Here is a 12,894-nt window from a genome sequence, read left to right as displayed (position 1 = left end):
TTTTTTTTAAATAAACTACATCAAATAAAGAAGAAGAAAAGTACATACAAGCTTGGAATTCTTCAGAATAATCATAATCTTAACTAAACATATTCCTAGTAAAAGTAGAAACTATTAACCTAGTTAAGATGTTTCAAGTTACACTTAAGCTAGTATAGACAAACTGGTATAAATAAATTAGAAAGCAAATGAGTAACATAAGTCCTAAAAATAGTCGTGTCTGTTGACTTAGTGATTACATTTCAGGTAACACTTGGGGGAAATCATTTTTAAAAATTAAAAACTACAAATAAAATCACTCAATGTGGTGGTATAACAATGAATCAGAAAACTAAATTTCCAGCAAGAAAAATAGTTTAAAAATTGTGAACTACATAATCAATCACATAGTTATTAAAGGTACATATAAAAAATATACAACATGGTGATGTTGATAGTGTATTATAGAAAAAGCTAAAAATAATATTTTATCTAAAGTATGATTATAGCCATCTAAAAAATACAAATAATTTTGGATAAGAACCAGAGGGAAGACTAAAATGTGCAAATAGTAAGATGTGTTGGAGTAATAAAGTTGTGGGTAAATTCCTGCTTTAATTTTGAACTTTAATAATGCTGTACCGGTAGCTGTCAAAAAATAGTTTTGTAACTGAAAAACCTAAAATAACATGTGACGTCATGGATGGCAGAAAGTCACTATGTTCAGAGAACTAATATCAAGAACCAAAGTCCTTTCTCATCTCTAAGAGGGCTGTTTTCCTGGGCTACATTTTTCTAAGGCACATAACAATGAAGATTTATCTACTTCCACTCAAATGTTCTTGAAAAGCTCCTGTTAATACAATTTTACAAATAAGTTTATTGAGCTGAGAAAACCACAAGGTTAAGAACCAAAAAATTAGCTCTTAGGCTATCATAGAAAACAAGATGATTGTCTCAAAACAGAAAACTGCAAAAGCTTATGTATCTTATTTATTATCCTTTTAGGCAACAAAGGCTTCAGACACACCTCTCTGCTGAAGAAGCCACTCTTCAGTCAGTCCCTCTCATCAAATGCCATCTTAGTCCTAAATATCACAGCTTTGAAGCAGGCAAAGTGCTTCCAATTACAGCTATATGAGATCATAAAAGAATTGGACGCTGGATGCAATGGCTTACACCTGTAATCCCAGCACTTTGGGAGGCTAAGGAGCAAGTATCAATTGAGCCCAAAAGTTCAAGACCAGCCTAAGCAAAGACGGAAAGACACCATCTCTACAAAAAAATTTAAAAGTAAGTCAGGCATGGTGGCATACACCTGTAATCCCCAGCTACATGGGAGGCTGAGGTGGGAAGGGCCCTTGAGACCAGGAATTTAAGGTAGCCTGGGCAACAAAGCAAGACTCTGACTCAAAAAAAAAAAAAAGAAAGAAAGAATCTAACTGGGCTATAATAAAAGAACAAACGGATATAGACAAATATATAGTCTATAAACAAGACCAGCAAAAACCAGGGTTGCTTACGGACCCATTTCTAGCAATTAATCTTTGCTTCTTAATCCATTATTGATGTCCTCTGTGCTCTGACCAACTTTTAGCTTTCTATACCTCAAATTGCAGGGTCTATAATTATATTTCTGGCTAGGCACCTTGCCCTTTGTACCTGGAAGCTATTTCTGAAGTTTCAGTAAGAGAAGCTAGCAAATAATAAGTCATCACATCAGTCTACTTGTTCATCAAACATTCTGCTTACCTCATTTCCATACACCATCAAATGATGTGTTGTAATGAGAGATTTGAAGACCACCACCCAACTACTGTTAGTAGTTCTTTCAAATAAACTGTCTGCCAACTGTGGGATGTTCACATTCATCTCATTTGTGCACTGAATTAAGTCTGCAATAAAAAAATTTTAAATAATTAATTTCCTCTGTGGTTTTAATTTATTGTTAATACCAGATTTGCATATTAACCGGCAAAAGATTTAACACAAAATGGAGTAGTAATAGTTTGGAGATGTTGTTAAAAATCTCTCAAGAGCAATTGAGACTACCATAATCTACCTAAGAAGCAGGGTACTAATCAGAACCATATAAATGATCAACAATACCAGAAAATAAACCAAATCCCTCAGGGTATAATTCACTCTCAAGTCCTTTAGTCATCTCAAAATAAACTGCTTCAAGGTTTTAAGGAACTTTCAGTTTCCTTACTACTTAAAAACCTTCCATTATAATACTGGTATTATTCATCCCTTTAAAATTAAATTTAACATTTTTCTTTAAATAAAGCTTAAAGAAATCATCCATATAGAAGAGTGAACAACATGCAGACTACCTTTATGAACATCCACCCTAGAATGCTCTTTGCAACAGGAAGGTAACAGGGCAGAGATTTGGTCTGTAATTCAGCTGGATCTCAGTCTGTTCATATAAAATATTTGTCTTAATTTTCTCCCTTTAGTTCTACTTAATTTGCTCAGATCAGTTGATAACTAGCTAATATTGAAAACAAAACTGAAAAAAAGATTCTTAATAAAACTCAATTTCACCTACAATCTGTTTATGAGGTATTATTGGCAAACTTGATGAAGAAAATATAAAATAGCCCAGGCGCAGTGGCTCCTGCCTGTAATCCCACCACTTTGGGAGGCCGAGGAGGGCAGATCACCTGAAGTCAGGAGTTCGAGACCAGCCTGGCCAACATGGTGAAATCGCATCTCTACTAATACCAAAAAGGTTAGCTAGACATGGTGGTGAGCACCAGTAATCTCAGCTACTCAGGAGGCTGAGGCAAGAGAATTGCTTGAACCCAGGAGGCAGAGGTTGTAGTGAGCTGACATCATGCCACTGCACTCCAGCCTGGAGGACAGAGTGAGACTCTGCCTCAATAAAAAAATATAATAAATATAATACAATATATTATGGTCCAATTTAGAGACATAATGGAGAAAATCAATAAATGAGTTGTTTTAAAATACATATAAAATGTAACATACAAATGTCTCGGCTATAACTTCAAAAAAGGGGAAAAAGTTATTCATAATTCATTAGTAATTTGTTAACTTTTAATCTTCAGCATATAATGATTAAATATGAATTCAAATGATCTAACTTGGCCTTGATTGCGAGCAAGAAATGGCAATGTAACTACAAACATTCATTTACTTAAAATGTTTCCTTTAGTAGGTCCAATTATTACACAAGTTAACATCTGATAAACACATGGTTTTTAGATAAGCAGCTACCCTGGCCAATACTGCTTAAAGAACAAAGAACAAAACAGTCAGAGTACCCATGGAACAGCAGAATGACACAAAGCTTTCACAATTCAGACTATTTGTAACAAAAATCAAACAGTTAATCCAACTTGGATATGCATGCTTCAGTTTCTGAGAGTAAAAAACAGAATTTAATCTGCTTTCTCTAGATCTTCACAGAACTTTATAATTGGCCTATGGCACTGAACATATTATACTAGATTTCAGTTTCAGCAATAGTATTTTAAACAAACATACACACACACAATTTAATATTATGTAGTGCATGGTGTGTGTGTATGTGTGTGTGTGTGTATATATATATACAGTGTGTGTGTATATATATACACACAGTGTGTGTATATATACACACACACACACACACACACTGTACTACATATGGTATAAAACATATGTGTATGTATACACACATTTATCTATATTATATTCCCATTGTGATCTTTCTTCTCTCCACTGCATCACTGTCATCTTCTTTGCAATGCCTCCCATATGCCAAGTACTCTTATCTCAGGTGTTTGGTATTGCTGTTGCTTCTGCCCAGAATTCTCTTCTCCTAGATACCTATGCTACAAGCTCCCTTCACTTCCTTCCTATAGATATTTGCTCAAGTGTCACCATATTAGACAAACTTCCCTCAATATTTATGCAAAATAACAAAGCCTTGGGCATTCCTCTATCTCTAAACCCTCATTATCCCCCTTACTCTGCTAATTTATCTCCAAAGCATTTCTTACCATCGAACTTATCATAATTTGTTTAATGTCTTTCTCTCTTAAAATATTTTTAAGTTCTCTTAAAATGTTTTAATGTCTTTCTCTCTTAAAACGTTTTAAAAGTGGGCAGGACTTTTTTGTTCTCAGCTCTATCCTCAAAAACCCAGAATAGTGCCTCAAATATAATGATCGGTCACATTTTTTTAATATATTCATTTTGGTATGCATATGGGCACTCTTAACAGGACATTTTTTTTTTAAAGCATCCAAAATTGTATCCTTACATAAGCTAAATCAACATTTTACAACTCTCTATACAACCTGCTATTCCCAAAAGGTTGACAACCAAAGCTGAGCCCAATACATGTGCAAAGTTTCAAATTTCAAATTAAAAGAGGATCTAACAAATCAAGGCTTTTACTATAATACTTACTAAAAACTATAGTATGCTTTAGTATTGATCACAGAAAAACTGGAGTTATTCTGAAGGATAACTCCAGAAGCTAAAAAAAGAAAAAAAAACTTCACACATAATAAAACAGGAAAAATGAAGAATTCACATTGAGATTATGAATTTAGAATAGACCAAATGTAAAACCAAAGTTATACAAGTATTACCAGTGGGGCGCGGACGATATTGAATAAAACTAGCAGTATATACTTTCCCATAGTATTTAACTCAGCCAGTCACTTTGTCCATGCAGTAATTTTTCACCTGTACAATGCTTCTAACATAATAGTACCCTGAAAATGCTTCCAAGTTTGTGCTCCAAATCAGGAAGAAAAATATTCTGCCCACCTGACCAACCAAAAGTAAATTGTCCCAAACAAAAAGTGACACTTATCCTGGGACTCCAAACAGTTACTGCTTTTCCTACTCTCCATTCAGAAGATACTATTACTTAAAAAGCAAAAACTGTAACAATTTCCCTTGCCAACCAAAAAGTTACCAAAATGAGGACAGATCTTACATTTTCTTTTCACTATTTTATCTCAAGAATATAAAAACTGAAGTACCTTCCTAAATATTCATTAACAATTTTTGAATTCCATACACACACATACAAAAAACCATAATTACCATATGGCAGGTAGGGTATTTGCTTGAGGTATGAGTGAAAATTTATGAAGACTTCTAAAATTTAAGGAGATGAAGATAACAGGCCTAAAAATAGGCCTACCATGGAAATGAAAATCACTTTTCCATGTAGAGAAAGCAGAATGAACCAATATCCACCATATAAACATAAATGCTCTCACTTTTATTATTTCATAAGTCCTTCAACAAACAACTACTTACATAGATAAAGTTGATGTTAATTGTATTTATATAGGCAAGGTCACAGGAGGTAAGTGACAGATTAATCACTAGAATTAAATTTTTGCAAAGGATAAGGATCCATTAAAACATACAGCAAGTGAATGCTCAACCAGCCAATTTAATACATGTTCTAAATCAAAAACCAATTAAAAACAAAAACAATAGAAAAATACAAATACAAAATACTATTTTTATATTCTGGGTAAGTCTTTTTTTTTTTCGTCAACAAAGTACAAAAAATTTAGAAGCAACCAGTTACCAAATGGTTTCATTAATGTTACAGTCATATTCCTAGTGTAAGCCTTTACAAAGTCTTCGCACCAAGCAGAGTTCATCAACTTCGGCCTATACAGATTTCCCCAGGCAGACTTCATCAACTTCAGACACTTAAATTAGGATACTCAGGGTTCATTTCTACAGCAAGTCAGGCAACCCAGCCAGTGGCATGCAACATTAAAAAGCAGAGGTCTCAAGTTCCCATCTAAAGAGGAACTCACTAGGCTACATCAAAACCACACTGATATCCAAGTACAATTTTCTAAAAAAGAAGTCTGGCTTAAACCAATAATAGTTTTTTTGTTTTTTGTTTTGTTAATCAACACATCCCAATCATTTAGCCAAATACAGTAATACATATAAAATTTAGTAATCCCTTTCAAAAGGGCCATTTTGAAAGACATCTTTTTTTTTTTTACAACTGCCCTCACAATTTTACAGCCTAACATTGATTTCTTCAGTCATCTAGAAAATTGTAGATACACTTAATTTCAAAGGCAAATTAACTGGTTAATCAAATTTTGATTCACTGATCCAATCTTCGTAATTTTTCCTTGATGGGAGTACAAACAAAAAGAATATTTGCCAAGAAATACTAGAGGATAAGAAGCCTTTATATGAAGTATCAGCAAAAATTTTTTTCATGTAGCAAAATTGTTTTAAGTATTTCAAAAGTATGCAAGTTGAAATTAGACATAAGCTAACTGAAGTTACACACAGGCACAATTGCCCTAGTCCTAAGTGTCAAGTGTCTAGGAAACACAACGAATAGTCTTACTTCTTAATCCAATTATGTGAAAGGGATCATAAAATATGGTCCAAATTAAGATTTTATCTGTAAAGTTTATGGGGTCTTCTGTGAGAAATACAATGTTGTATTTTTATATAACTTCCAGTAGAATTAACTCAAAACCATGCTCTTCAGACTGACTTATACCTTAATAAATCTAACCAACATATTAATTGGACTTTAGTAACTGGGGAAATACTCTTAAAGACAAAATATGGAATGCTCAGTATAATGACAGAGATTGACAAGATAATCAGATGCTTTTGTAACAATACTAATGAAGCTAAGGAACCTAATTCATAATCTACGTGGACATGTCCCAGAATAAAGAGTTAATCAAATGACACTACAGTCTGACCATGAAATACTATGAGGTCAACAAATGAAGGGTACAAAACTTAAAAGCTATCACGGGAAAATGTTCACCATAAATTAAGTCAAAAACCATAGTAAAGAAAAATACAAAGTATGACTCCATTTTTTAAAACTGTATGTGAGGGGATGAGCATTGTGGCTCATGCCAGTAATCCCAGTGCTCTGGGAGGCTGAGGTAAGATGACTGCTTGAGGCCAAGAGTTTGAGACCACCCTAAGCAAGATAAGGAGATTCTGTCACAACAACACCAAAAATAATAATTTTTTGTTGAGACAGGATCTCCTAAATTTTTTAATTTTATTTATTTTTTTTGACACGGAGTCTTGCTCTGTCACCAGGCTGGAGTACAGTGGCACAATTTTAGCTCATTGCAACCTCCGCCTCCCGGGTTCAAGCAATTATCCTGCCTCAGCCTCCCAAGTAGCTGGCACAACAGGTGCACACCACCACATCCAGCTAATTTTTGTATTTTTAGTAGAGGTGGGGTTTCACCATGCTGGCCAGGATGGTATCGATCTCTTGACCTCATGATTTGCCCACCTCAGCCTCCCAAAGTGCTGCAATTACAGGCATGAGCCACTGCACCCGGCCAAAATTTTTTAAATTAGCGCTTGTAGTGGAAGCTGAGGCAGGAGGACAGCTTGAGCCCAGGAGTTTAAGGTTACAGTGAACTGTGATTATGCCATTGCACTCCAACCTGGGCAAAAGGGCAAGATCCTGCCTTAAAAAAAAAGGTATATATGTGTAATATTTTCTTATATATACTGTATTTGCCCAAATGTAGGGTGATGCATAAAGAATCAAACACTTCCAAAATGACTCAGCAACTAAGTCCTATATGAACAGTTAGTAAAAAAGAATTTATAAACGAACTATAACACTGTTACTCCCATAAACTAATCTCAGTATCTCTCAATATACCATAGCACACAGCAATTCTGTATTGTAATTTATCCCACACCCTTTTGAACATTATCATAATCAACAGCAGTAAGGAGAGCCACGACACATTCTTTATTTCCTCAAGGATGTGAGGAAGAGGTGGTAAGAATAAGAGTTGCTAGGCCAGGCATGGAGTCTCACGCCTGTAATCCCAACACTTTGGAAGGTTGAGGAGGGTAGATCAGTGGAGGTCAGGAACTGGAGACCAGCCTGACCAATATGGTGAAGCTCTGTCTCTACTAAAAATACAAAAATTAGCCAGGCGTGGTGGCACATGTTTTATAACCCCAGCTACTTGGGAGGCTGAGGCAGGACAATTGCTTGAACCTGGGAGGTGGAGGTTAAAGGGAGCTGAGATTGCCATAGCCATAGCAATCCAGCCTGGGTGACAGAGTGAGACTTCATCACAAAAACATTTTTTAAAAAAGAATAAGAGTTGCATGGCAATGTGAGAATCTGGCAGCCACTATGCCAGAAGCAGGTCAATATTTTGAATACCAGTTCAATGGCAGATGAGCCTTAAGGAATCTCCAGACTCCACGCTCAAAGTTTCAAAGTCCTAACTCTTTAAAAAAAAAAAAAAAAAAAAAAAAAAAAGGCCAGGTGCAGTGGCTCATGCTTGTAACCCAGTACACTGGGGGCTGAGGAAGGCAGATCACTTAAGGTAAGGAGTTTGAGACCAGTCTGGCCAACAAGGCGAAACCCCATCCCTACGAAAAATACAAAAATTAGCTGGTTGGTGACACACGTCTGTAATCCCAACTACTTGGGAGGCTGAGGCAGGACAATCATCTGAACGTGGGAGGGAGAGGTTGTGGTGAGCCAAGATCACCCCACTGCACTCCAGTCTAGGTAACAGAGTGAGAGAGAGTCCATCTCAAAAAAAAAAAAAAAAAGAAAAAGAAAAAGTAAAAAGCTGCAGCTGTAGGAAAAAAGGAGTTCATTGGCACAACTAGATATGCTATTTCTGCCACTGTGTTCTTAGCAACATGAACGGACTAAGATTCACACACGTAAAAATTATAAAATATAGAGATAGAGTGGGACATGGTGACACGCACTTGTAGTCCCAGCTACTTGGAAGGTTGACAGGAGGATCGCTTGAGCCCAGGAGTTCAAAGATGTAATGTGCTATAATCATGCCTGTGAACAGCCACTGCACTCCAGCCTGGGCAACACAGTGAAACCCTGTGTCTTAAAAAAAGGCAACCCTCCCCCGACCAGAAATGTAAAAATAATTCTACCATTTGTAAAATTGCCACGTAAAATGAAAGCGCTTTCCCTCTCTAAAAACTATTCAACAAAAAAACTCCTATAAATCTTCACAAACTATCTCATTATCTGATCCGTTTATTTTAATGAAGTTCTTTCTGAAGAAGATAACCTGAAAAGACCTCCATCAATGCTAGTTTCAGGTGCTTATGAAGAAATAAAAAATTTAATATAGATGTAAGTATTCCTGGAAATATACATATCATATAATTGCATAACTGTGTTGGGTATCTTCAGAACACTTTACAAAGCAACAAAATAAAGTTATGTTGCAGAGATCAGAAATATGTGAGGAATGAAACAAACTGTCTTAGTGTACAAGAAGGGATGGTGACAGCCTGTAAAACAATGTCTAAATTAAATTAAATTTAAATTTAAAAAACCTTACACAAAAGGAAAGATGTTACAGAACTTTAAAAAGGGACTCCGTATGACCAAAAAAACACAAAATACAGAAGATATACACGAATGTAAAATGAGTCAAATGTTATGTGATAAGGTATGTATGAGTGGGGAAAAGAAACCACTATTTTAAAATCATAGATTCCTTTTCCAATAATTAAAAATTTATTTATGTATTTATTTTTATAAAAACAAGGTCTCCCTTTGTTGCCCAGGCTACTCTCAAACTCCTGGGCTCAAGGGATCCTCCTGTCCCAGCCTGCCAAAGTGCTGGGATTACCACAGGCATAAACCACTGCACTCAGCCAGATTACTTTTTATAAACGTTCATATGTATTCTAACTACTGGGTTTCAATATTATAAGGTTGACTGCTTCATCTATATCCCTAATATTTATACATTTACAAAGGTAAAATAAATAAAACTTGAGGGGCTGTCTCATTGGGAAAATGTGGGCTTGCTTTATATTTGGGGTTACCTTACATTCAGGTATATACAGTACATGTGTATATATGTTTGTGTGTATATATATTCCAAAATGCTTAAAGTGAGACAGAGGATGGAGCCACACACTTTCAGAGCTATCCCTTTTGCTGGAAAGACCTGAATGCAATTCAAATCAACAACTGACTGATTTACCTACTGATGCCAAATACTGAGATACACAAAGCTGAAAAGATGCAAAATTGCTCCCCTACTAAACTGAGGTCTTTGGAGGTAAAGATACAGCCTCACAATACATTGTAGTGGTTGTAATCTATATGTATAGGATTCAGAGATAGCAAAAAGATCTAGTGATATTTTGGAGGGGAAAGCAAATTTTCCCTGGTTTCAATTTCATACTCTCTTAACTCATCATATCAGTTACAGCACCTTTCACACTTCATTACGATTACTAGCTCATATATCAGTGTCTCCCATGAGAGAGCTCACTAAAGGTAGTATCATGTCTTCTTCATTCTCATATTCCCAACACCTAGCAGGATACATCTTAAATGTGTATTAAATTAATATTAATAAACGAAATGTAACTTAGAAGACACCTGTAGAAAGCAACAATATCCTATTAATCTAAGCTTTAGTGCAGCGACAGTTTGGAAAAAAAAAATACATTACCAATCTAGGGAGTAGCATAATTGCTTTTTCAAGTTTACACCACCCCATATTCCTCCTGCCAATAGTGATATTATGAACTGCCTCAATAAAAAGCCTCTACTTCAAGAACAGAACACAGAAGATATTTTTAAAAAGACATTTTTCTAGCAGAGAAAGGACTGACATCCTTTTTATCTGTGGCAGAGGAAAGATGAGGGACTGAAAAGGGAATATGTAGAGAAGAAAGAATTCATATAGAGCTGGGTACACAAAAAGTAAACCCCTAAGATATTATATATTAATATATGTCTGAAACTTAGCCTCTTAAGTCATGACTGAACCAAAGCCAAATTTACTGAACTGTCCAAACTTTAATTTTAAAAGTACAAACTGAATTGTTTTAAATGGACTCATTATGCTAATTATCCTAAAATTTTTATCAACACTCAAAACATATTTTTCAAATCACTCCAATCTACTGTCTTTTAAAATTATTTATTATTTGTCTCTTTACCCACTAATGTCATAAATAGAAAAACTCTTAGAACGAAAGTGGAAAGTTTAAGTCATGAAAATGCTCTACAGAAAAACATGAACTCTTGGAATACTCTCAGACTTCACTGCCACTGACCTGTATTTTCAAGTGAGTTGTTCCTCCCCCCTCCTCTGATTATCAAAATGTTTTAAATTACTACGTAAGACTTCTTAATATAAGAAAAGTAAACCTAGGGCTTTTCCTTGGCATTCTGGTAAACTCTGCATTCCTACCACTAGATGGCAGACTTACAGAGGAACAATAGGACAAGAACACACATGCATTCAGGCTCATCTGTAAACTGCATCCTTAAATCTGAGATCGTTTAGGATTGCATTCTAGTATTCTAAAGTGGTGATTTTTCAAACCTAGACACCTTAGGCCCATCCAGATTCCAAATAATGATTATTGTAAGGGATGAAGAAAATCATATTTTGGTTAAAGTACCACCTCAAAGATTTATTACTTCTATGTCAATTTTTATCAGAAATGAAAAATAAAGTTATTGAATGGAATAAAAACTCATCACTTAATATAAGAATTAAAAATTTTATTTAAACTTAATAAGAAAACCAAAGTATTACAATGCTTCAACATGAAAAAATAACATATCCGTGGTATAAATTACATTCTCCTCTTTGAAGATCTTAAGTTTCATCATGACAACTCCGCCTATAGGAAAGAAAACATATTAAGTATCAAGTAATTTAAGAGCAAATGCCAAAATTACAAACACCTTTTTGTATTACATGCTAAGAACTTACTAATAGTTTATTAGTCCAGTTAAATATAATCAGGACTCTTAAAAAAGCCATCTAGTATTGGATCAGAAATATACAAAAACCTCATTTCCTAAGCAAAATAAAAGTCAACTAACAATACATCAGGAGTACTACTTACCTCCACCAATGCTGTGAACCCAAATGGTCCAGGGTGGGGGCAGAAAAATTCTCCTTTAATTCCAACCAGACTGGGAAAAAGAAACCAACAATTGAGAAGCTCTGCAAGTACAGATTAGAGTACTATAAAGGAAAAAAAAATTATCTGGAGAGGTTAAAGGAATTGGGACTAAGTCGGGAGAAAAGTATGTCATTAGTTAGGAATGACCAACAGTCCTGGTTTTGTGCTGGAACAGTCCTGGTTCACACCTGTTGTTCCAGTGTCCCATTCAGATAGCACATCCTTTCATTCTTAAAAGTGACCCAAGTTTCGATGACAAATTATATATCACCTTAGTTATAAGCACACTAATAAAAGTTTACATGTAGCTAAGAAATTAATATACTACCAGTAGCAGCTATTCATAGCATATTTGCATTTTCCTTTTATGAGTGCTATATTCTGGTTCTTTCTCGGCCTCCTTAAAACACAAACATGCTTCTGCTCTGCCTACTTTGTCTTCTCACCACCCTACCCATGATCATTTTTTAACAATCATCTCTGCTTCTTTTTCACCCTGGGAAATTCATCTAATTTCTTAACCTCAAGGAAAATCTGTATGCAATTAATTCACAAATTTCTTCTCAGAAAAATCAATCTAAGATCTGGGGAGTTAAGAGACATTAGAATTTTTCACCTCTGTGTCCAAAAACATTTCACATTTAAAAAACAAGCACACAGTCTCAACTATAACCTAAATGTCCCATTTTTGTTTTAATCAACAACACTCATTCTTAACTTTGTTAAATTCTCAAGAATCCTCTGTCTCTTTGTATCTTCCACAATGTGCGAGGCAGTGCCTTACACATGTGTTCATATGACAGCATAAATATTTGTGGATTTGTAAGCAAAACCAAGGCCCATTTCTTCACTCTTAAGATCCAGGAGACAGAACTAAGGGTAACAGAGAAAAAAAACTCCCCTGTAGGTAGGTTAAAGTTATTCGTTAATAATCAAGCCCATATCTAAAAATTA

General features: G+C 35.0%; 1 protein-coding gene across 29 annotated transcripts in view; it reads right to left on the bottom strand.

The window, feature by feature from the left end:
- Positions 1-12,894, bottom strand: part of PICALM (phosphatidylinositol binding clathrin assembly protein) — a 107,285-nt gene that overhangs the window by 67,726 nt on the left and 26,665 nt on the right. For all 29 annotated transcript variants that reach the window (XM_037732131.1, XM_037732137.1, XM_037732120.1 and 26 more), the window contains exon 2: positions 1,732-1,874. In XM_037732131.1, the coding sequence (XP_037588059.1) occupies positions 1,732-1,851 (120 nt within the window). In that variant the 5' untranslated portion in view covers positions 1,852-1,874. The remainder of the gene's footprint in view (positions 1-1,731; positions 1,875-12,894) is intronic.

This window comes from Cebus imitator, unplaced genomic scaffold (genome assembly GCF_001604975.1).
Source record: "Cebus imitator isolate Cc_AM_T3 unplaced genomic scaffold, Cebus_imitator-1.0 Scaffold442, whole genome shotgun sequence".
NCBI classification, from domain to species: domain Eukaryota; kingdom Metazoa; phylum Chordata; class Mammalia; order Primates; family Cebidae; genus Cebus; species Cebus imitator.
This window is presented reverse-complemented; position numbering and strand designations above follow the sequence as displayed.